We start from the raw sequence: 24,954 nt of genomic DNA, 5'->3' as shown, positions 1-24,954 counted from the left end.
TTTAGATACAGAGTGTTAACAGCTGTTTCTGTAGGCACTATAGTGTTTAAACTACATGATCAGTTTGAAAAAGTGCATGGTTATAAACTTGGTAGCTTGTTAGGGTAAGATCAATTTCCTAAAAGAGTTAGAACATGATTATGCCCAAAGAACAAAAAAAAATAATAATAAAACATCTCCCAAATTAAAAAAAAATGTGTGGTTAGCAAATTCACACATTTGAAATGTATATGCAGTTAAAGATAGACTTTGTAAGTGCTACGTATCTCAAACAAAATATCAAATGCTGAATGAATACTACTTTCATCTGTTAAACAGAAATTAAATATTTCATAAGTAGAAAGGAGCACATTTTTATATATAAGATATACTATTTCATGTATGCTTTTATTAAATGAAAGATAATATAACAAAATAGTCCATTTTTAATTACTTCAAAACAAAAAAGTTAATGTACAACTTAAACATTATTAACAGCAGTTTTTGACAATTAGTCCTTAAAGGGACAATAAAACAGATTTTTCTATAAACCATAAAAGAATTATGATTCATGCATTGCATATATTACACTGTTTAAGTTTATTGAATTTACACCTATATGGTTTAAATTAGCCAATCAGTTCTTTGCTCTTCTTGTGATAATAATGATATAAACTGTGCTAGAAGTCAAATGATGAAGGCAGCTGTAATAAATACCTGAGGAAGGTTTTGAGAGCATTCTTGAGAATAAAATTATTGGAGATGACTCCTTCTAATAATTGTTTTTTTAAAACAGGTGAAAAGACACATGATAGTCTCCACAAACATTTTTCCCTTGAAAATAACTTTCTGCACTGAAGACAGACCTGTTTTATTTTCCTTTGAAGTCTGATTGTTACTGGCTGGTTGGGGTAAAGTTTAGAGGTAATGCATGCTGTCAATGATCTAGGTCTGCAATGAGAGCAAGATAGGAAGTGGTGGTATTTGTATTGAGGATTTGTTGACTTTGTTTTCATACACTTTCCCTTAATCTAAGAACCAGTTCATAAAATTTTCTGTCACAGTAGGTACAAATATACAGTATAAACAGTGACAAAAATTTCTCTGTAGTAGTTCTTCAAAATTTAATACAGTGTAAGGGGTTACTAGGCATGACATATTTAGAATTCATCCCTATGATAGCATACAGTGGCTAATATAAGAAAAAAAAAATCCACAGGTTCTATCTGTATGAGTGTGCCTATGAAGATGCTTGCTTATGTCATTATAGTGATTTATTGTCATTCCCTGTAGAAAGTGGATTACTACTGTTGTACTAATTTCTCCTGGTCTGATCATTCTGAGAAATGGCAAATTAAGTTATAAATAAGTTAAACACGAATCATACCTCTTTTCAAAGAAATTTTACTTCAGAATCACTGATTAAAAATAAGTTTCATCACCTGATGAGCTATTTTATGATAAATTCTACTGTTACTTTACTTCTGCATGAGTGTCTCTAAACCCTGAAGATTTATGTATTTTTGATTAGCACTGCCCAATTGCTTCTATTTAAATTTAATAAGAAATAATTTTACACTTTTCATGTAATAGCATATGTTTTTTTACTACAGTTCTAGTTACAAATATTAACTGTAAGAACTGGAGGAGAACATATACTATTATAGTTTCACTATTAGCATACAGGTAGGTTAATCTGTCACAGTATGACAACTGATCACAAGCATGAAACGTGATAGGTACCATGAAAGTATGATGTTTTTACAGGGGGATATTATTATACATAATACCAAAGTATTTTAAATGAGATTATTTCCATTATTAGAATGTTAAAAGTAAAACTTAGGAATGATTTAAGATATAAAAGAATTTTCATTTCCACGGCCTTAAAATGCTAAGTATATTTTCTCTATTTTGGTAAAAATAGCTTAAAACATGAAGGAAATCCAGGGATCGGTAAGAAAGAAAAAGAAATAAAAATTGATATTAACAGTTGATCTCTCATTAACATTGAATTTTTGAAACATGAATAATTGTGAAGTATGTTTTCTTAATAATTAAGAAGTAATTGTTAACTTTTATGAAACAACTTTCCACAGCTTCTAAAATCTGGAATTCAGCATTGTGAAGCAGATACATGAGACAGACACAACACCAAGCGTGCTACAGTTTATCAAAAATCCTCAAAGGATGCTGTGCTTCAGAAAGCAGGCCTTCCTCACACGACAGGATTCACTGTAAGACTGAAGTTATGATTACGTTTTCCTTAAGAATTTTTATTGGAGACTTTAGTGTTCAGACTCTGGATGACTGAATCACTGAAAAAAGTCTAAATCAAACATGTACACTATTGTTTAGGTCTTATTTTCCTCACTAGACATACCAAATATGCACACAATCTATTTCTTTGGCCCAGAATACAAGTTGGATGTAACTGTGCACTAATTATGCAACACAAGCATTTACTGTGAAATAAAAATTAGTATCAAAGTAGAAATTCAGCAAATTAGGCACAATTTTTCTCCCATATTTTTTCAGTGCAGCACTGTGAAGGGTGCCAATGTTGTTACCATTTTTAAAAAAGGCCAAATTCTTTTAAGATCAGTGTATACTGACTGACAGTTATTCCTGTAACTCAAAAAACATATTTATTGCTTTCTATAATTATAAATGCATTAAGAAAGAGGCAGCTCATGATCGAATGCATAAGCGGCTCTTTCCTTACTGTATTTTTCAGACCATTTACGAGTTAGTTCTAGATAAAGACTTGGTTTATGAGGCCGGTAATCCAGGTACACTGTATTACTGGTTTTTTTGGGAACAGCTTTTTCAATCTGAGTTCCTTCATGCCACTCATTAAAAGAGGTGATGGAAATTACACTGGGGTGGGCATGTAGTGCTGCACCCAGGGCAGTTTCATAGTATTTCCCACTGATTCGGTTCCGAGTATTTTGAGCGTTCCATGGACGGATGCTGGTATCTATATATCCTGGGCCAACACTTGGGATAAACAGTAGGTTGAACTGATCACAAAAAAATTTTAGCCTAGCCCAGTTCTCATAGGATGAGCCTTAAGTGAAGCCATTTGTGGCAAAATATGTGTAAATTCCATCAAAACCACCTTGTAGAATATCGTACCTATGTTTGCTTTCTACTAGAAGTGCAATGAACAGTCCATCATAAGGAGAATTGCGAATGCTCTGAGATCCTGTGGTAGTTAACAGATTGGCCCATTTCTCAGGCTTTGTGATATAGGAATCATAGATATAAAACATAGGAAGGGCACTGCCAGTCTTGGTCTTGTACCTATAAAAGGCTGGATGATTTCCATACCTAGAACACAAAAGTATGTAAAAATGTAATGATACCTGCAACTCATTTTCCATAGACAATAAGTGTTTCTATAATGAAAATGAAGGTAATCCATGCAATTTAATAAGCACATTGTTCACTTTCTTTGGGGGGAGATCAGTTGTATTAAGGGTATTTATTAAACATGTATTTATAATTTTGCAGATTATAAAAATGAGATACTGGATACATCAAGACATTACCTAAGAAGAAACTGATTATCTTATATTGAGGTTTACAAATAATGACCAATACCATAAAAAGCCCATTTTCTATATGACTATGTCAACTGCTTTCTATCAGTAATCAGTGTCTCCCTGTTGCTGAGGAGTTTCTTTTTAAGAGTATAGTAACTGGCACAGGTTCTCATCAGTAAAATCCTTGAACAAAATTAATAAATTTTTCCTTTTTTTTAATCTGAATATAAAATACTGGATGGGAGTCCACTGATAGAAAAGCAGTCCATGTTTTGTAAACAGACAAAGCTCTATTATTTGTGATTTATATAATATCAATTTAAAATATTTTATATCATTTATATGATATATCATAAATAGCTTATAAAGAGAACAATCTATTTACACAGAAAGTGAATTATAAGAATTTCAGAAATGTTCCTCAAAATGATTATTCGTTACAAAATTTATTTAGTTTTAATTATCAGACCATGACTCATTCAAATCTCTCAAATACAATTTCAGTGTACTCTTCTTATAATTGTTATTGTCACTGAATCAAAAAATTATGAACACAAAAGAAACTCACTTGTCTATAATATATTTGACATTTTTGTACATGTTTTGGTCATCACGATTGCTGTATGGCTCGATGTGAAAAGTGACCTAAGACAAAAAAAAAAAAGAAAAGAAAAAAAAGTCAATGAAAGAAAAAATTATGTATAATGTAAACATAAAAATTAAAGTATATTCCATGTTTTTAATAATCTTATTTTAAGATGAATACTTATTGAACATAAACCTTAACAGAATTCTAACAGAGAAAGCTTAGTCAATGTAATTACTGTGAAATAAGATGCTCAACAGTTTATACTTTTTACCTCCATTCTTATGACTCAGGTAGTTACGAAGTTAGGCAGAAAGTGGTAAAATGGTCAACCTGAATTCAGAACTCAAATATCTGACCACTATGCAATACTTCTTCCTATATTTTATTTCTTATAAAGAATAAATAGGATATATTCTACATCCAGGCATAAGTTTCTTTAAAAAGAACATGGTCCTGAAAATCTGGAATCTATTTCCCAGTGTGACCAATTAAGTTTACATTTAAATGGAGTCAGTAGTAAATATCTTTTTAAGTTTATTTATTTTGAGGCAGAAAGGAGGAGAGAGAATCCCAGGCAGTCTCCACGCTGTCAGTGCAGAGCCCCACATGGGTCTCAAACATAAACTGAGACCATGACTTGAACAGAGATCAAGGGTCAGGTGCTTAACCGACTGAGCCACTGAGGCACTCCAATAGCACTTTCTCTAAATGACAAAGTACTCTATATGTAGATTATTTTGTGAAATATTGTTTTAATGATAATGTGTACTATAACTCAAAGGATTCATCCCAAAATTACTGAAAAAATAACAATGCTAGTACTATGTATGCTTGTTGATAGTGGTTTATAGATCTCAACCATAATTGTAGAAAGCAGTAACCAGAAGTATTTTTTAAATTAAAAAACCTTACCTCTATATGAATAAAAAAACTAATTATGGCTAGCAAAACCATTTTGTATGCAATTTCTAACTAGTACTTAAGATCTGAATATCATATAATGCAAAAATTTTCACTTCTATTACTAATTTTACTGACTTACCAGTAGCCACTAAACATCTTTATGACAATCTCATAAACATTTTGATGTTATTCTATTTTTAGGATTTGGTCTCTATGAGGCATGTTTGTAATTAGAAACTGCTAGGGGGCATCTGGGTGGCTTGGCTGGTTGAGCATCCAACTCTTGATTTTAGCTCAGGCTATGATCCCAGGGTGATGGGACCAAGCCCCCCACATCGGGCTCCATGCTGAGTGAGTGTAGAGTCTGCCTGAGGTTCTTTCTCTTTAAAAATAAATTTTTGGGGCGCCTGGGTGGTTTAGTCGGTTAAGCGTCCGACTTTCGCTTAGGTCATGATCTCGCGGTTCGTAGGTTCGAGCCCCACGTCGGGCTCTGTGCTGACTGCCAGCTCAGAGCCTGGAGCCTTTTTCAGAGTCTGTATCTCCCTCTCTCTCTGACCCTCCCCTGCTCACGCTCTCTCTCTCTCTCTCTCTCTTAGAAATAAATAAAAAAATATTTAAAAAAAATTTCTGTGCTATTGCAATATAAAGTGCCTTTGTTTTTAATTACCTAATTAAAGTAAAATCAATTTTATTTGAATCAGTGCTAATAGTTGTCATAGAAGTTTAAATCAGACAGCATTTAGTGAAAATATCATTCCCTACATTGTTAGTATTATCAAAATCTCATTATAGGAAGTTTTATCGGTAAGGTAAAATTCAATTCTGTGTATTGTAAGTATTGCTAGGACAGTCAGAGTTTTCAGTAGCTCTGGTATTTGCTTTATAACTTCAAGTGGGGGGAAAGCAGATTGGCAAGGATATAGGTATTTTCATATTCTTATGTAATGTTACCTTGGGTAATTCTCCCTCTAGATGGAATGTTTTATTTTCTAAGTTTCCATTTTATAAACAAAGTATACCACATTAAGCAAATAGCCTGTGTCAAATATAAATGGCATCCTTCCTTTTGTAAAGTACATATCAATATATTTACAGTAATTAAAAAAGCCATTGTTGATAAATATATATTTTCATTTTCCCTTCTAAAATCACTTTGTAGGTTTAATGATTTAAACTACTTACTATTTCTCATTCATTGGGAAAATCCTATTAGACCAATGCTAAAGTAACCTTATAAATGATAGAATACTATAAATAAAATGAAATGCAATGCTTGTGTTAGCTTTAGTTTAGGAAGTAAGAGTCATGAATGTTCCCTCATTTCATGCTTCTACTTTTGACCTCTCCTGCTTTTCTCTACCCTGCAGCAAAAGTGAACTTTTTAAAGTGAACATCTGGGGCGCCTGGGTGGCTTAGTCGGTTAAGCGTCCGACTTTCGCTTAGGTCATTATCTCGCGGTTCGTGGGTTCGAGCCCCGCGTCGGGCTCTGTGCTGACTGCCAGCTCAGAGCCTGGAGCCTCTTTCGGTCTGTGACTCCCTCTCTCTCTGACCCTCCCCTGCTCACGCTGTTTCTCTCTCCTAGAAATAAATAAAACATAAAAAAAATTAAAAAAAAAAATAAAATAAAATAAAGTGAACATCTGATGGTCCTGGTAAGGTCAGCAACATGCTGTCATAAAATGTTTCTCCTGCTTATCCCTGTTTTTAATCAAAAGATTTGACATTCATACATGAACAAAAGTACCCTCGTGGGTGTTCTCAGACCTATCACCTTACTCCAAAGAGCCTGGCAGGAGTCTCACCCACCAGTGCAGCCAGGAAGTGGCAAAGCAACCTCTGTAAGGGCTGGGGAACCAGAGGAGCTAGCCAAATGACCTAGACCCCTCTTGCCACTGTGGGACAAAAATCAGGTGAGTGAAGACCTGAACAGGCACTCACTCATTAGAGAGAGAACGTGAGCCTGAGTCTAGCCTTCCCTAAGGCAGACTCTAGCACATAACCTTAAAGGGAAAATATAGGGATCTGGCAGCAGGCAAAGCAGTAAGAGCAACTTTCCTGGCCAAGAAACACTGAGGGTGCTAATTTATCTGGTGGCTGTAACCTCTTCTGCAAGGGAAAAGAAATCAGTGAGTGCCTACGTATGGGAACTAGAGAAATCCACTTTCGCCCTCAGCACCTGCAGTACTAAGGTGGGAGCTCTATAACTGGGAGTTGGGAGGATAGTGGGAAAGAAGCAGGTAAGAATTTCAGATGGTATAAGAGGGATTGTGCTTCGCAAGGAGTACCACTCCTGCTGGGTCTGTGAGAGCACCCAGTGCTAAACCCACACCCCCCCTCACGGTCTGTAGTTCCTTGTGCAGGATGTCAAGTGACACTGTGACAGCAGTCTCCAGGAGACAGAGAGCACAAACTTGAAGTATAGGAACCAGAGAAAACCTAACAGCTTTATAGAAGTGCCCCAAAGAAGGGATAAGACAACGAGAAGGTTTCTTCATAAAAGAGGAAAAATATAATAACAATACTACATAACATCCCATTTGCTGAAGACAATAAGCAGAATTAAGGAGATATCTTCTACTTCAAATGTGAAAGCACCGATAAATATCTATAAAGGTTACGAAAAATCAAGGAAATAGGGCATCACTAAAAGAAAATTATATTCTGCACCAATCAAGCTCACACGCACAGAGTATTCTGATCTAAATAATAAAGAATTTAAAATAGCTGTAATGAAGAAACTCAACAAGTTCTAAGAAAATTCAGAAAGACAATTCAATGAAGTCAGGAATTAAAAATACAAACAAATGATGTGGTTTTTTGTTGTTGTTGTTTTTACCAAAGAGAATGAAGTTATAAAAAAGAACAAATTCTGGAGCTGAAAATTCAATAAATGAGATGAAGAATGCAACAGAGCATATACAATGAAGCATACCACATGGAAGAAAGAATAACTGACATGGAGAATAAGAAGTTCGAAACAACGCAGAAGAGGGAACTTAAGAGTTAAAAAAGTGAAGAAAGTCTATGTGAGTGGTGATTATCCATAAAAAAGGCAAATATCAGAATAAACTAGGATTTCAGAAGAAGAGAGAAAGGGGGCAGAGTTTATTAAAAAAAAAAAAAAAAAAAAAAGAGAGAGAACTTCCCAAACCTGAAGAAAGGTTTGTATGTCCAAGTCTACTAATTACCCTTTTATCTCCGTACCCCATGACCTTCTATAAGACATAATTGTCACAAATCAATAATGAAGAATATTAAAAGTATCTTATTAAAAAAACCAAAAACCAAAAAATGTAACCTACATAGCAATTCCCATTATGCTATCCATGGATTTCTCTGCAGAACCTCCACTGGCCAGGAGAGAGTATAATGACATATTTGAAGTGTTGAAAGACAAAAAATTGTCAGCCAAGAATATTTAATATGGCAAAGTTTCCCTTCAGATATGAAGAAGTAATAAAGTTCACCACCACTAAATCGGCCTTGCAAGCAATCTGATAAAGAGTTCTTCGAGCTAAAATGAAGACATGCTAATTAGCCACATAAAAACATACAAAACTATACAACACACTAGGTAAAAGTAAAAATATACCTTAGAAAACCGTCACTCTGTATTAGGATGATGTGTCAACTCTTCAACTACAGAATAAAAGTCAAAGGAAAAGCAGGAGAAATAACTACAGCAACAATATGTTGTTAAAGAAATTTGCAAAACAGTAGGTAAATTGGAACATCAATAATAAGACAAAAACCAACAGCAAATTGACAAAGGAGGAAACAGAACATACCACCATGAAAAATAACCAATTTACAAAGGTAGCCAAAAAAAGAGGGAAAAAAAAATAATGGAAATATAAAAGCAGAAAGCAATTAAGATGACATTAGTAAGTCCTTACGTATTAATAATCACTCTAAATGTAAGTGGTGTAAACTCACCAATCAAAAGGCACACTGGATGGCTGGATAAAAAATAAAACCCAAGTACTGGGTACCAACAATGGATACACTTCAGCTTCAAGGGTGCATGTATCCTGAAGAGATACTACATGCAATTGGAACTGCAGTAGAACATCAAATTTCAAAATGTAAATTCGAAGAGGGCCGAAAAATTAAGTAAAAATCATTAATTTTTTATGGAAATGTCTCCATGTGTTGTGGCAATGATGCTGTATTTTAAAAGTATTTCAGTAGCGCTTCTTCTGGTAATACTTCCCCCTAAAATATCAATAGATGTAATTTATTGTACTGATGCCAATTACTTTTAACTTTCCTTTTTCCAAAGTGTGTCTCTGTGAGAGTTAAATATTTTTGTTTCTTTGTAGTTTTACTTTATAATTTATTTGATAGAAACTCTATATATAACTAGATATAACTCTATATCTGAAGCAGGAGCTTCAGCCTTAGGGAAAGACTTCAAGTTTGGCACACATCTGGAGCCTAGAAGTGATCTCAGGGAATACAGACCAGAGGATATGGTCTTTGTGCTCTCCCTCTGCCTCAGAGCTTGTGGAATCTCCCAGAAAGGAGCTAATAAACCTGCCTGGTGCCCCAGTTTTCACGACTGCCACATAGGCAACACAATCGGATTGCCTTGCTCTGATGGCCAGTGAGTCTCATGTTTGTGGTCCCACTGGACTGTATATATTAGCATTCTTTAAAAAGCTACTGCCTAATTAAGGCTCTGGCTTATCAGCCTCAATCTAGGTACTGACTGAGGTCTTCCCTTGCTTTGCATAACTAACTAGTGTTGGAACACCCCCAACTACAGGGATCTATTAAAAATAAGATAAAGGGCACTGGGTGGCTCAGTTGGTTGAGCATCCAACTTTGGCTCAGGTCATAATCTCACAGGTTCATGAATTTGAATCCCATACTGGGCTTGAGCTTGCTGCTAGCAGTGCAGAGCCTGCTTCAGATCCTCTGTCACTGTCTCTGCCCCTCCCCTTGCTCACCCTCTCTCAAAAATAAATAAACATTAAAAATAAATAAGATGCTTAAACAAACACAAAGGATTAAGAGACAACCAAAAGCTAGGGCAGAGTTGAATTTAAGGTTTGGCTTCTGTACAAGGCCAACCATTCAGAGTGAGAGAGGGGGTTACTTCATCTAATGCATAGAAACCAACAGAGAGTCAAATAAGAGAGAGATAGTAAATTACTTGGTAAAAAGCTGAAATTAATAATCCTAAATATGCTCACAAAACTCAGAATAGATAAAAAAGTGAAAAGTTCAACAAAAGGACAGGAAATATAAATACCAAGTGGAAGTCAGTGCTAAAAGCTAAATTAGCTGAACTGAAAAATACACAAGAGGGATTAAATAGCATAAAGCAGAAGAAAGGCTCAATGAACTCAAACAGAGGGCATAGGAACTCACCAATCAGAGGGAAAAAAAGTGAAAAGAATGGAAAAATAGTGAAGCTAGATTACAGGATTTGTAGGATAACATCAAGCAAACTAACATTTGTATGACAGGGATCTCAGAAAGAGGAGAGAGAAATGGAGATGTAAAGTACAGCATGATGACTATAGTTCCTAATACTGCCCTGAATATTTTAAATTTACTGAGAGTGTAGATCTTAAAATTTTTATCACAAGGAAACTCTTTAATTATGTATGGTGGTAGATGTTAACTAGACTTAGTGTGGTGATTATTCCATAATATATATAAAGTCCTTACATAGTACACCTGAAACTAATGTTACATGTCAATTATACCCCATAAGAAACAAAAGAAAATCAAAGATTATCTCAACACAAATGAAAATGGAAATGCAACACACCCAAACCAATGGAATGCTTCAAAACTGTTCAGAGACAGAAGTTTATAGATAATAGTGGCACATATTAAGAAATGAGAAAGACTGTAAATACAAAGCTTAACTTTATACCTCAAGGAACTAGAAAAAGAAGAAACTAAGCCTAGAGTTAGAAGGAAGGAAATAATAAAGATCATAGCACAAGTAAATGGAAGCCAGAAAAGCAATAGAAAAAATTAATGAAACTAAGAGCTGTTTTTTTGGGGGAAGATTATCAAAATTTAAAACTCTTTAAGTGAGACTGAGAATGAGAGAGAAGAATCAAATAAAAAAAATTACGACACTATCAAAATAGGATAAGAGACTACTGTGAATAATTATATGCCAACAAATTAGATAACCAAGAAGAAATGGATAATTTCTTAAAGAGACAGAAAATCTGAACAGTAACATGTAAAGAGATTGAGTCAGTTATCAAAATCTTCCTGATCCATGACACCCCATGACCAGATGTCTTACTTAACTGAGAATTCTACCAAATATTTGAAGAATTAATGCTAATACTTTTTACTTTTTTTCCAAACAATGGAACACTTCTAAACTCACTGTATGAGGCCAGCCTTACCCTGAATCCAAGCCAGATAATGATGCTACATGGATAGAAAACTATGGACCTTATAAAATGAGAGGCAAAAGTTTTCAACAAATATTAGCAAACTGAATTCAAGAACTCATTAAAAAATTATAATGCCATGACCAAGTGGAAATTATCACTGGGAATCAAGAACGGTTCAGCATTCTGAAATGAATGAGATACATATCATATGACGACATCTCAATAGATGCAGAAAAAGCATTTAAAAAAATACAACATCCTTTCATGATAAAACTCTCAACAAATCTGATATAGAAGGATCATACCTAACGACAGTCCAGACTGTGGAGCAGGTTCAGATCTGCTCTGTGTGCCTTATCATTCAGGGTCCTAGGCACAAAGAACACCTGCAGCATGCTGTTCTCAATGAAGAGAAAGGAACACAACCTTGGACAATGCTTATGCTCAGACATGGTATACATTATGTTTTGTCATATCTCATTAGCCAAAATAAGCCATGAGGCCAAGCCCAACATTATTGGGGCAAGAGGTATACTCACTCTCTTCCATGGAGGGGAAGGGAAATAGGAATATTTGCTGAACGGTGACACAATCCACCAAAACATGTCTCACTCAAGTACTGTTTCACTGTTATGTTCATAAAGATACAGGAGGGCATGGGGCGCCTAGGTGGCTCAGTCGGTTAAGCGACTGACTTTGGCTCAGGCCAAGACCTCACAGTTGAGGAGTAATTCCACACCGGACTCGGTGCTGACAGCTCAGAGCCTGGAGCCTCCTTCTGATTCTGTCTTCCTCTTTCTCTGCCCCTCCCCCACTCACCCTCTGTCTCTGTCTCTCAAAAACAAACATTAAAAAACTTTTAAAAAAATATTAAAATCAGAGCTGTATTTTTTCTACTCTGTCTTTGTCCACCTGTATCTTTAAAAATTTTTTTAAATGTTTGTTTATTCTTGAGAGAGGGAGAGAGTGCGCCAGCGCATGTGCGAGCATGCGGGGGAGGGACAGAGAGTGACAAAGACAGAATGGGAAGCAGGCTCCAGGCTCTGAGCTGTCAGCACAGAGCCCAATGTGGGGTTCAAACTCATCAACTGTGAGGTCATGACCTGAGCAACTCAGGCACCCCTGATTTTTATAGTTTTTACAAAACCAATCTACTCAGTGACATTAAAAGTGCTAGAGCTCTTGTTCCATTAAATATACTGACAAATATATAAAAGAGCACATATCTCTCTTTGAAAACTCATGATTTATATTTTAGTTTTACTCATTTACTTTGCCCCTCCCTGAAGAAATTAATTAGTCCACATTTGCTAAAGATAATGCAAAACAAGTAACTATAGTATCAAACATTTTTGTTATTTTTGCTCATTTGTTTGACTTAAAAAGCACTCACCTAAAATGACTCTAGGTTGAAGTTAATAAATAAATAAAAATTGCAATTACAAAGTACTTAGTGACTAATACTAGTTAAGCTATTATGTAATCAAAACTAATGAGCTATGGCAAAAGCTTAACTGTGGGACAAACTCATTTCTTAGCAAACTCTTTCTTAAACCAAAAAAAGAGAATAAACGAAAAATATTTTCAGCTCAGAAAGTAGCAAGAGACAAGTAAAATAAACCCAAGCAAAGAATGAGAAAAATCTCAATCAAAGATGAATAAAATTAATGGCTTAAAACTATTAGAATATTCTAGGGATGCCTGGGTGGCTCAGTCAGTTAAGTCACTAACTCTTGATTTTGGCCAGGCCATTATCTTCTGGTTCTTGGGATCGAGCCCCACAACTGGCTCTGCACTGAAAGTGTGGAGCTCGCTTGGGATTCTCTCCCTCTCTCTATTTCTACTCCTCCCCGACTCAGGCTTTCTCTCTTGCTCTCTCTAAATAAACATTAAAAAAAAAAACCCATAGAATATTTTAACAATAAAATTGATGAAGAGCTGCTTTTTGGGAGGGAAGGGGCTAATACTAACTCTATACTATTCAAATTGGAGAAAAGGGGAGATTACTTCCTTGGGCTGAAAATTAGCAACGAAAAATAGTTATTACTAATAAACCCATTTATTTTACTCTTAAAGCTTCAGATGTGGTGATGTATGTGCATTGTGGGCCTCAGTTTATTAGCATAGAACTCAGAGAATTACTCCTCTGTTTATATCATATTGCCTTAGGATCTTAAGTAAATTACTGTCATTATTCAAGCATTAACTTTTGTATTAGAAAGCAAAGTATCCATTCTTTATAAAAATAGGATATATTATACTTTATCTAATTACAAAAATATCTGCTCACCACTACAGAAATCACACATAATATCCAATAAATAAAACCATCTTATGGTTTCATGTCATTTCATGACATCTTATGATGTCATTTTACAAATGAGGTGGATAAGCCAAGAAGATAAAGTAAATAACATAAAATTCCAGAGCTAGGAACCCCAGTCTCATGGTTCCCGGTCTACTTTTTTAAAGGACCGCATAATTGCTCCACACACACAAGGCAAAAAAACTGTCCTAAAATGTTTGTAAAATATTAGCCTATCTGATTCCAAATTTTTCTGATCATCAGATATAAAATTTGAGGCACGTACGTACTTGCAAACAACATGATATTCTATGTAGAAAACCTGAAAGACCACCAAAAAAATTGCTAGAATACATGAATTCAACAAAGTTGCAAGATATACAATCAACATGCAGAAATCTGTTGCATTTCTATACACCAATAATAAAGCAGCAGAAAAAGAAATCAAGGAATCATCCTCATTTGAAATTGCACAAAAAACCATAAGATAACTAAAAAACCTAACCAAAGAGGTAAACGATTTATACTCTGAAAACTATAGAAGACTTAGTTTTGAAAAAAATTAAAGAAGACACAAAGAAATGGAAACACGTTCTATGCTCATGGATTAGAACGAAAATTGTCTATTCTACTCAAAGCAATCTATACATTTAATGCAATCCCTATCAAAATACCACCAGCATGTTTTGCAGAGCTACAACAAACAATCCTAAAATTTGTATGGAATCACAAAAGACCTTGCATAGGCAAAGCAATCCTGAAAAAGAAAAACTGGATGCATCATCATTCCGGAATCCTAGCTGTATTACAAATCTGTAGTCCTTGAGACAGTATGGTATCGAGACAAAAAAAAGACATACAGATCATTGGGAGAGAACAGAACCACAAAAATGGACTCACAACTATATCGCCAACTATATCCAATGGGATAAAATGGTATTGGGAAAACTGGACAGTGACATTCAGAAGAATGAAATTGGACCCCTTTCTTACACAATACACAAAAATAAATTCAAATGGATGAAAGACTTAAATGTGAGACAGAAAACCATCAAAATCCTACAGGAAAACCCAGGCAGCAACCACTTTGACCTCTGCTGCAGCACATCCTTACTGGACATGTTGCTGGAGGCAAGGGAAACAAAAGCAAACATGAACTATTGGGACTTCATCAAGATAAAAAGCTTCTGCACCGCGAAGGAAAAAATCAACAAAACTAAAAGGCAACCTACAAAATGGGAGAAGTGAGGGGAGGGGCCAACATGGCGGGTAAATAAATAGTGTTATCCGAAGTTCCCTCATCTCACAAACAAAGCAGTGTTGAAGTTAAAGGACTTTGAACTCGGAGAGTCCAGGAGGAAAAGAGATACTGGCACTTCCAGGGACCCACCTGGACAACCTGACAAGCCATAGGTGCATGACTGCGAACTGGGAGAGAGAAAACGAACGGAGGGGAGGGATTCCCTTCTGTGGAAAGAAAGGGAAGAGAAAGAGTGGCTAGGGAAGCATAGGGCTGTATCTGGACAAGAAAAAATCAAAACAAAACAAAACAAACTGGCTGGGACAGAGAAAGAACCAGTCTGTAATTGAGGGGAATTTCTCTTGTCCGGGCAGCCTGACCAGATGGTACATCTGAGGAGGAGGCCGGCCAGCCCGGGGCTTGGTGGCTATATCAGGGGCGCAGTCCTCAGTAGGAGAAAGCAATTCCCTCCCTGCAGTGCTGTGGGACAGGACAAAGTCGGCCTGCGCCAGCCAACAGGGAACCACATATCCACTGGCGCCAAACTGCACTTCCCCAGTACCGGGGCACACAGAGCAGGAGTTTGAATCCCAGCCAAACTCCAGGGCAAGAGAGTAGGTAGAGTGGGACAAACTGCCTCATTTGTGCTCCGGGCAGAGTGAGGCCAGCTTAAACAGAGTGGTTTGGGACACCGGTCCGTTGAGGAGATACTGGGTATTGCTATTTTTCTCCCCATCACCAACAAGAAGGGACTTCAGCAAATGGACATGGGGGCCCACAGTGGATGCAGGACCCTCCTACACCAAACCACACCCCTCTGCACCACACCCCTCCGCGCCTGGTAACTGAGTATTCATCTACTGGATATCCCACTGGAGTGGGATTGATGCTGGTGAACCAGAAGGCCCCTTTTCCAGACCTGCACTGTTGCACTGCCTGATTTAATTCTGACAGTTCTTATTATTTAGATATATTCTTCCTTCCTTTTCTCCTTATTTCTCCCATCCTCTAGTCTGGTTACTCTGGTGGTTTGTTTAGTTAGACATATTTAATCCATTCTCTTGATACATGCTCCACACCACCTTCTTTATTTTCCTTTCTCTCTCTCTCTGGATTAAGCAGTATAGTTTCCCTGTCTGGATAACTTTCTTTTTTCTTTTTGTTTTTTGCTGCCTCCTTCTTTATTTTCCTTTTTCTCTCTCTGGATTAAGCCATACGGTTTCTCTGGTCAATTTTTATTCTTTTTTCCCCCCATCCCTGTCATTTCTCTCTTTGTATGGGATAAGACCTCTTCCATCAGCACCACCTCCATCCTGTTGATTACTAGTAGTTGATGTTTCTGGGCTTTTTTGTTATTTGGTTTTTTGTTTGTGTGTTTTTGTTTTCTGTTGGTTTTCTGTCTGTTTTCCTTTCCAGGGCTACTTCAAGGAACAAATCAAAGCACACCTAGTGGAGGATTCAAAACATCACTAAGAGTAGGGAGATAAAGTAACCAAACACACATCAACAGAGAGCAAGTGACACTCTCCAGAAAACACCTTCTAAAAGGCCAGGCTCTGGATAGTGATGACCCTTCCTTAATACAGTAGTGCTTGCAGCTGCAGGACACACAACAAGCTTTTAAAATACATTAGGGACAGAAAACTAGCCAAAATGACAAGCCAGAAGAATTCCCCCTCAAAAGAAATTCCAGGAGAAATGACAGCTAAAGAATTGCTCAAAACAGATATAAACAATACAACTCAACAAGAATTTAGAATAATAGTCATAGATTAATTTCTGGACTTGAAAAAAGCATAGACAGCAGAAAATCTGCTGCAGAGATCAAAGAACTAAAAAATAGTCATGATGAATTAAAAAATGCTGTAAATGAGGTGCAAGGTAAACTAGAGGTGGTTGACAGCCAGAACTGAAGAGGTAGAAAGGAGAATAGGCAAAATAGAAGATAAAATTATGGAAAAAGATAAAGCTGAGAAAAAGAGAGAGAAAAAATTCTGGATCATGAGGGGAGAATTAGAGAAATAAGTGACTCAGTCAAATGGAACAATATCCGAAGAGGTTCCAGAAGGAGAGAGAGAGAAAGAGGCCAAAGATGTACTTGAACAAATCATAGCTGAGAACTTCCCCAATCTCGGAAAGGAAACAGACACTGACAGGTCAGAAAGGAGTGGCAGGGAATTTTCCATGTGATGAATAGGAAAAATATGTAGCCAAGAATACTTCATCCAGCAAGCCTGTCATTCAGAATACAAAGAGATATTAAGGTTTTCCCAAACAAACAAAAACTGAAGTAATTCATCACTCCTAAACCAGCCCTACAAGAGATCCTCAGGGGGATTCTGTGAGTATTGCAATGACCACAAAGAACCAGAGACACCACTACAAGCATGAAACTTACAGATAACAAAATGACTCTAAGCCCCTATCTTTCAATAATAGCACTGAATGTAAACGGACTCAGTTCTCCAATCAAAAGACATAGGATATCAGAATGGATAAAAAAAAAAAAAAAAAAAAAAATCCATCTTTTTGCTGTCTACAAGAGACCCATTTTAGACCTGAGGCCACCTTCAGATTCAAAGTGAGTGGAAGGAGAACCATCTATCATGCTACTGGAAGACAAAAAAAAAGCTGGAGTAGCCATACTTAGATTACACAAATTAGGTTTTAAACTAAAGACTGTAACAAGAGATGAAGAAGGGCATTATATAATAATTACAGGCTCTATCCATAAGAAGAGCTAATAACTATAAATGTTTATGCACTGAATTTGGAGGCACCAAAATATATAAAACAATCACAAACATAAGCAATCTTATTGGTAAGAATGTGGTAATTGTAGGGGACTTTAATACTCCACTTACAGCAATGGATAGATCATCTAGGTAGAAAATCAATAAGGAAACAATGGCCCTGAATGATACACTGGACCAGATGGACTTTACAGATACATTTAGAACTTTTCATCCAAAAGCAGCAGAATATACATTCTTCTCGAGTGCACATGGAACATTCTCCAAGATAGACTGCATACTGGTTCACAAAACAGCCTTCAATAAATACAAAAGAATTGAGATCACACCATGCACACTTTCAGATCACAATGCTATGAACCTTGAAATAAACCACAGGAAAAAGTATGGAAAATCTCCAAATGCATGGAGGTTAAACAATATCCTACTAAAGAATGAATGGGCAATTAAAGAAGAAATTAAGAAATGTATGGAAACAAATGAAAATGAAAAGACAACAATCCAAACCCTTTGGGATGCAGCAAAGGTAGTCCTAAGAGGAAAATACATTGCAATCCAGGCCTATCTCAAGAAACAAGAAAAACTCCAAGTACAAAATTTAACAGCACACCTAAAGGAGCTAGAAGCGGAACAACAAAGAAACCCAAATCCAACAGAAGAAAAATAATAAAGATCAGGGCAAAAATAAACAATAGAGAATCCAAAAAAAAAAAAACCAAAAAAACAGATCAATGAAACTAAGAGTTAGTTATTTGAAAAAACAAAATTCATAAACCCTGAGCCAGACTTCTCAAAAAGAAAAAAAGACCCAGATAAATAAAATTACAAATGAAAATGGATTTCTCACAATCAATCACTCAGAAATATAAGGAATTATCAGAGAATACTATGAACAATTATATGCCAACAAACTGGACAACCTAGAAGAAATAAACAAATTCCAAGACACCCACACACAACCAAACCTCAAATGAGAAGAAACAGAAAATTTGAACAGACTCATAACTAGTGAATAACTGGAATCAGTTATCAAAAATCTCCCAACAAATAAGAGCCCTGGACCAGACAGCTTCCCTGGGGGACTCTACCAGACATTTAAAGCAGAGTTAATACCTATTCTTCTCAAGCTATTCCAAAAAACAGAAATGGAACGAAAAGCTTTCAGACTCATTCTATGAAGCCAGCATTACCTTGATTCCTAAACTAGACAGAGACCCCCCCGAAAAAAGGAGAACTACAGGCCAATATCCATGATGAAAACAGATGCAAAAATTCTCAATAAGATACTAGCAAATCAAATTCAACAGCATATAAGAAGTATTATTCACCATGATCAAGTGGGATTCATTCCTGGGTTGTAGAGCTGGTACAATATTCACAAATCAATCAATGTGATACATCACATTAATAATGTAAAGGATAAGAACTATATGATCCTGTCAACAGATGCAGAAAAAGCATCTGACAAAATACAACATCTTTTCTTAATAAAAACCCTCAAGGAAAGTTGAGATAGAAGGAACATACATAAACATAAATGCCATATATGAAAAGCCCACAGCTAGTATCATCCTCAATAGGGAAAAACTGAGAGCTTTCCCCCTGAGGTGAGGAACTCAACAGGGATATCCACTCTGACCACTGTTGTTTTACTTAGTGTTAGAAGTCCTAGCATCAGCAATCAGGAACAAAATGAAGTAAAAGGCAGAAAAATTAGCAAAGAAGAAATTAAACTTTCACTTTTCACAGATGACATGACATTCTACATGTAAAACCTGAAAGACTCCACCAAGACTCCTAGAACTGATACATGAATTCAGTAAAGTTGCAGGGTACAATATCAATGTACAGAAATCTGTTGCATTTTTGTACATCAATAATGAAGCAACAGAAAGAGAAATAAAGAAGCTGATCTTATTTGCACCTGTACCAAGAACCATAAAATACCTAGGAATAAACCTAACCAAAGATGTAAAAGACCTGTATGCTGAAAACTACAGAAAGCATGAAGATAAACTGAAGAAGACACAAAGAAATGGGAAAATATTCCATGCTCATGGACTGGAAGAATAAATACTGTTAAAATGTCAATACTACCCAAAGCAATCTAGACATTCAATGCAATTCCAATCAAAATTGCACCAGCATTCTTCTCAAAGCTAGAACAAACAATCCTAACATGTGTATGGTACCATAAAAGACCCCTAGTAGCCGAAGTAATATTGAAGAAGAAAACCAAAATGGGAGGCATCACAATCCCAGACTTTAACCTCTACCTACAAAGCTGTAATCATCAAAATGGCATGATATTGGCACAAAAACAGACATATAGACCAGTGGAATAGAAAACTCAGAATTAGACCCACAAATGTATGGCCAACTAATCTTTAACAAAGCAGAAAAAAGCATTCAATGGAAAAAAGTCTCTAGCAATCAGTGCTGGGAGAACTGGACAGAAACATGCAGAAGAATGAAACTAAACCACTTTCTTACACCATACATAAAAATAAACTCAAAATGGATGAAAGACCTAAATGTGAAACATGAAACCATCAAAACCCTAGAGGACAAAGCAGGCAACAACATCTTTGACCTCAGCCGCAGCAATTTCTTGCATGACACACTTCCAAAGGCAAGGGAATTAAAAGCAAAAATGAACTATTGGGACCTCATCAAGATAAAAACCTTCTTCACTGCAAAGGAAACAGTCAACAAATTAAAAGTCAACTAATAGAATGGGAAAAGATATTTGCAAATGACATATTGGATAAAGGGCTACTATCAAAATCTATAAAGAACTCACCAAACTCAATACCTGGAAAACAAATAATCCAGTGCAGAAATGGGCAAAGACATGAATAGACACTTTTCCAAAGAAGACATCCAGATGGCCAACAGACACATGAAAAGTTCCTCCACGTCATTCATCATCAGGGAAATACAAAACAAAGCCAAACTGAGATACCACCTCACACACTGGTCAGAGTGGCTAAAATGAACAAATCAGGAAACTACAGACGCTGGCGAGGATGTGGAGAAACAGGAACCTTCTTACACTGTTGGCAGGAATGCAAACTGGTGCAGCCACTCTGGAAAATAGTGTGGACGTTCCTCAAAAAATTAAAAAGAGAGCTAGCTTATGATCCAGCAATAGCACTACTAGGAATTTACCCAAGGGATACAGGAGTGCTGATGCATAGGGTCACGTGTACCCCAATGTTTATAGCAGCACTTTCAACAATAGCCAAATTACGTAAAGAGCCTAAATGTCCATCAACTGATGAATGGATTAAGAAGATGTGGTTTACACGGGGCACCTGGGTGGCTTAGTCGGTTAAGCGTCCGACTTTCGCTTAGGTCATGATCTCATGGTTCGTGGGTTCGAGCCCCGCGTCGGGCTCTGTGCTGACTGCCAGCTCAGAGCCTGGAGCCTGTTTCAGTCTGTGACTCCCTCTCTCTCTGACCCTCCCCTGCTCACGCTGTCTCTCTCTCTCACCTAGAAATAAATAAAACATTAAAAAAAAAAAAAAAAAAAGATGTGGTTTACATATTCAATGGAAAACTACTTGGCAATGAGAAAGAATGAATTCATGCCATTTGCAGCAACGTGGATAAAACTGGAAGGTATTATGCTGAATGAAACAAATCTGTCAGAGAAGGACAGGTATCATATGTTTTCACTCATGTGGATCTTGAGAAACTGAGCAGAAGATCATGTGGGAAGGAAAGGGGGAAAAAACAGATACAAACAGAGAGGGAGGGAGGCAGACCACAAGAGACTATTAAATACAGAGAACAAACTAAGGGTAGATGTGGGGGATGGGGGAGAGGGAAAATGAGCTATGGGCATTGAGGAGGGCACTTGATGGGATGAGCACTGGGTGTTGTATATAAGCCAATGTGACAATGAGGTATATTCATAAAAAAATGGGAGAAGATATTTGCAAATGACACATCTGATAAACGGTTAGTATTCAAAATATATAAAGAACTTATCAAACTTGAAATAACCCAGTTAAGAAATGCAGAAGACTTGAACACTTTTCCAAAGAAGACATCCATATGGCTAACAGGTACGTGAAATGATGCTCAGTATCAGTCATCATCAAGGAAATACATATCAAAACCATGATGAAATACCACCTTGCCCATGTCAAAATGACTAAAATTAACAACAGAAGAAACAACAGGTGTTGGCAAGGATGAAAAAAAAAAAAAAAAGGAGAACCCTCTTGCACTGGTGGGAATGCAAATTGGTGCAGCCCCTCTAGAGTATGGAGGTTCCTCCACAAACTAAAAACAGAACTACCTACAATCCAGCCTTTGTAGTGTAGGTTATTTACCCAAAGATACAAAAGTACAGATTCAAAGGGATACTGCTTATAGAAGCATTATCAATAATAGCCAAACGATAGAGAAAGCCCAAATGTCCATCAACTGATGAATGGATAGAAAAAGATGTGGTAGATACATACAATGGAATATCACTCAGCCATCAAAAAGAATGAAATCTTGCCATTTGCAATGGCACAGAGGGAGCTAGAATGTATTATGCTAAGTGAAATATGTCAATCAGAGAAAGTCAAATACCATATGATTTCACTCATGTGGAATTTAAATAGTGAAACAGATGAACATATGGGAAAGTGGGGAGGCGGAGGGAGGGAAACAAACTACAAGAGACTCTTAATGACAAAGAACAAACTATGGGTTGACAGAGGGAGAAGGTTGGGAATTGGGCTATATAGGTGATGGGTACTAAGAGCACCTATTGTGATGAGCACTAGGTGTTGTGTGTTAGTGATGAACCACTGAATTCTACTCCTGAGACCAATATTGCACAGTACGTTAACTAAAATTTAAATTAAAAAATACCTTAAAAATTTTTTAAAAATTTACACAGAGAGACCAAGTATGTTGGCAATTAGACATCTTTGCCGCACTCTCCTAAACAGTAAGCTTTAAACAAGAGAAATCCAAACCTATCCCCATTGATCAGAACACCCTCAGTGTACCTTTAAATCTGAAAGTTCATACTAAAAAGTCAGCTTTCTTGAGTTGTGACAGCCTCTTCGCTCACATCTCCCAGGATTCTAGTACCTATAATTACATGGACAGAAGAGTGGCCCCTGGACCTGTTTTGTATGAGATAAATCATATCATTTATCCAGTTTCAGGCTTGGTGCCAGAATTTGCAAGGTTTGTATATTTGCAGATTTCAAGTGCAAATGAGAGCTCACTGAATGGTACGGGGGACATGGCAAATGACAGCTCTTTCCAGTCAGCTAACTTAGGAGATGCTGCCTTAAGAGCTTTAGGATTATTAAGTAGGAAGAGAAGGTTTTATGGACAAGAATTTAAAAACATAAAGAAAAGAAAAAGGAACTTGCCTATCTCACTGTTCCTGTTTCCCTAGAGTTCCAGTTCTACTCCACAACAAAGTACTGAGTCCCTAAGCTGTAAAAGAAGTATTAAAACTAAACTAATTTTTCATAGTTTCATTTGGAAATAATTTACCTGTACGAGACAAACCAGCTGTCTTTCACTAGGATATATATATAAACTGCAAGAACTTTCAGAGCAAATAAAATCCTCAGTGATTTTTAAGAGGGGTAGCAACCTGAGAATTCAGAATAACTAGTCTCTAGTGAAAAGATACTGATTCACCTTTTCATTAAGGTTTGCTAACACTGCCTTAGAAAAACAAGAATAAACCTGAAGAAAAATGAGCAATCTGAGGAGAATTATTAGACAGGAAACTTATTGCTGAAGGACAAGAATAGTGGAGTGAATAAAGCAAGAAACTAAACCAGTATCATGCATGAAGACAAGATTATTAATAAACACTCCTTTTATACTTCATTCTAAATGATTCTTCAGTTATATACTAGAATCCCACATAAAGTGCTTTGTTTTCGGACTATTTTGTTTCATTGATCTTTCTGTATACTAATGCTAATGCCATACTTCTAATACCTGTCATTTTATAGTACATTTTGTTATTTGGAAAAACAAGTTTTTCCCTTCATTAATACACATTTTTTAAGTCTTATTTTTTTCCTATCATATTTATAAACTTTAGGATTAGGTAGTTAAATTCTATACCTAAAATCTCATCAGAATTTTTCATTTGGATTGCATTAACTTTACAAATTAATTAAAATATAAAATACAAATGTTTGAAAGAATTTTTGCAATTTTGCCACTTTGCAATTTTGAATCTTCACATTAAATTCATGTTTCCCCACTTATTCAAGTCTTTTATATCCTTCCACAAAATGCCAAAGATTTCTTTGTTTGTCTACTGCTATGCTGTTTTCAATGTAGATTTTTTTTCCATTCTTTTCCCTGTAATACAGGAATCCTATTGACTTGTAATATTCTTTGGGTTCAGTCAACTTCATAGGCTCATCGCACATAATAGTTTTTAGATACTTTTCATGAGTTTTATAGGTATTTTCCACTTGTAAAGAATAGTAATTTTATTTGGAATTCTATAGTTTTTAGTTAAAATGATTTCCTCAGAATTCAATTAACTATTGAATAATACTGATAGCGCACATTCTTGATCTTGGCTTAATGAACATGATACTACTGGTTTTCCATTAAGTATGATATTTGATATAAGTTAGTAAAAGACCTCATTTATCAAGTTTAAAAACTTGCATTAAAAGATTTATTACTAATGAATTTTTATTTAGTCAAAATTTCTGTATCCATTATGATATTTTATCTCCAGTAAACTTTATTCACTTAACATTTATATAGTGCTTACTCTGTGCCAGACACTGAGCACTTTTCATATGTAATTTCATGTAGTCTTTCCTTTTTTAAATTTTTTTAATGTTTTTTATTTATTTCTGAGAGAGAGAGATAACGTGAGCAGGGGAGGGTCAGAGAGAGAGAGGGAGACACAGAATCCGAAGACAGGATCCACGCTCTGACCTAGCTGTCAGCACAGAGCCTGACGTGGGGCTCGAACCCATGAACCATGAGATCATGACCTGAGCCAAAGTCAGACGCTTAACTGGCTGAGCCGCCCAGGCACCCCTATTTTTTAATTTTTTAAACATTTTTATTTATTATTGAGAAACAGAGAGAGACACAGCATGAGCAGGGGAGAGGCACAGAGAGGGGGAAACAACGAATCTGAAGAAGGCTCCAGGCTCTGAGCTGTCAGCACAGCACTCAACACAGGGCTCGAAGTCACAAACTGTGAAATCATGACCTGAGCTGAAGCCCGACGCTTAACTGACTGAGCCA

The 24,954-nt window shown here is 36.2% G+C and overlaps 1 protein-coding gene across 1 annotated transcript in view; it reads right to left on the bottom strand.

Moving 5' to 3' along the window:
* Window positions 1–391: 391 nt before the first annotated feature.
* MANEA (mannosidase endo-alpha) overlaps window positions 392–24,954 on the bottom strand; it is a 67,308-nt gene continuing 42,745 nt past the window's right edge. Inside the window, 2 exon segments of the mRNA XM_039217671.1 lie at window positions 392–3,312; window positions 4,096–4,172. Coding sequence (XP_039073602.1) covers window positions 2,655–3,312; window positions 4,096–4,172 — 735 coding nt within the window. The 3' untranslated portion in view covers window positions 392–2,654.

The sequence above is a fragment of the Hyaena hyaena genome, unplaced genomic scaffold, assembly GCF_003009895.1.
Source record: "Hyaena hyaena isolate Hyena2069 unplaced genomic scaffold, ASM300989v1 scaffold_706, whole genome shotgun sequence".
Classification (NCBI taxonomy): Eukaryota; Metazoa; Chordata; class Mammalia; order Carnivora; family Hyaenidae; genus Hyaena; species Hyaena hyaena.
This window is presented reverse-complemented; position numbering and strand designations above follow the sequence as displayed.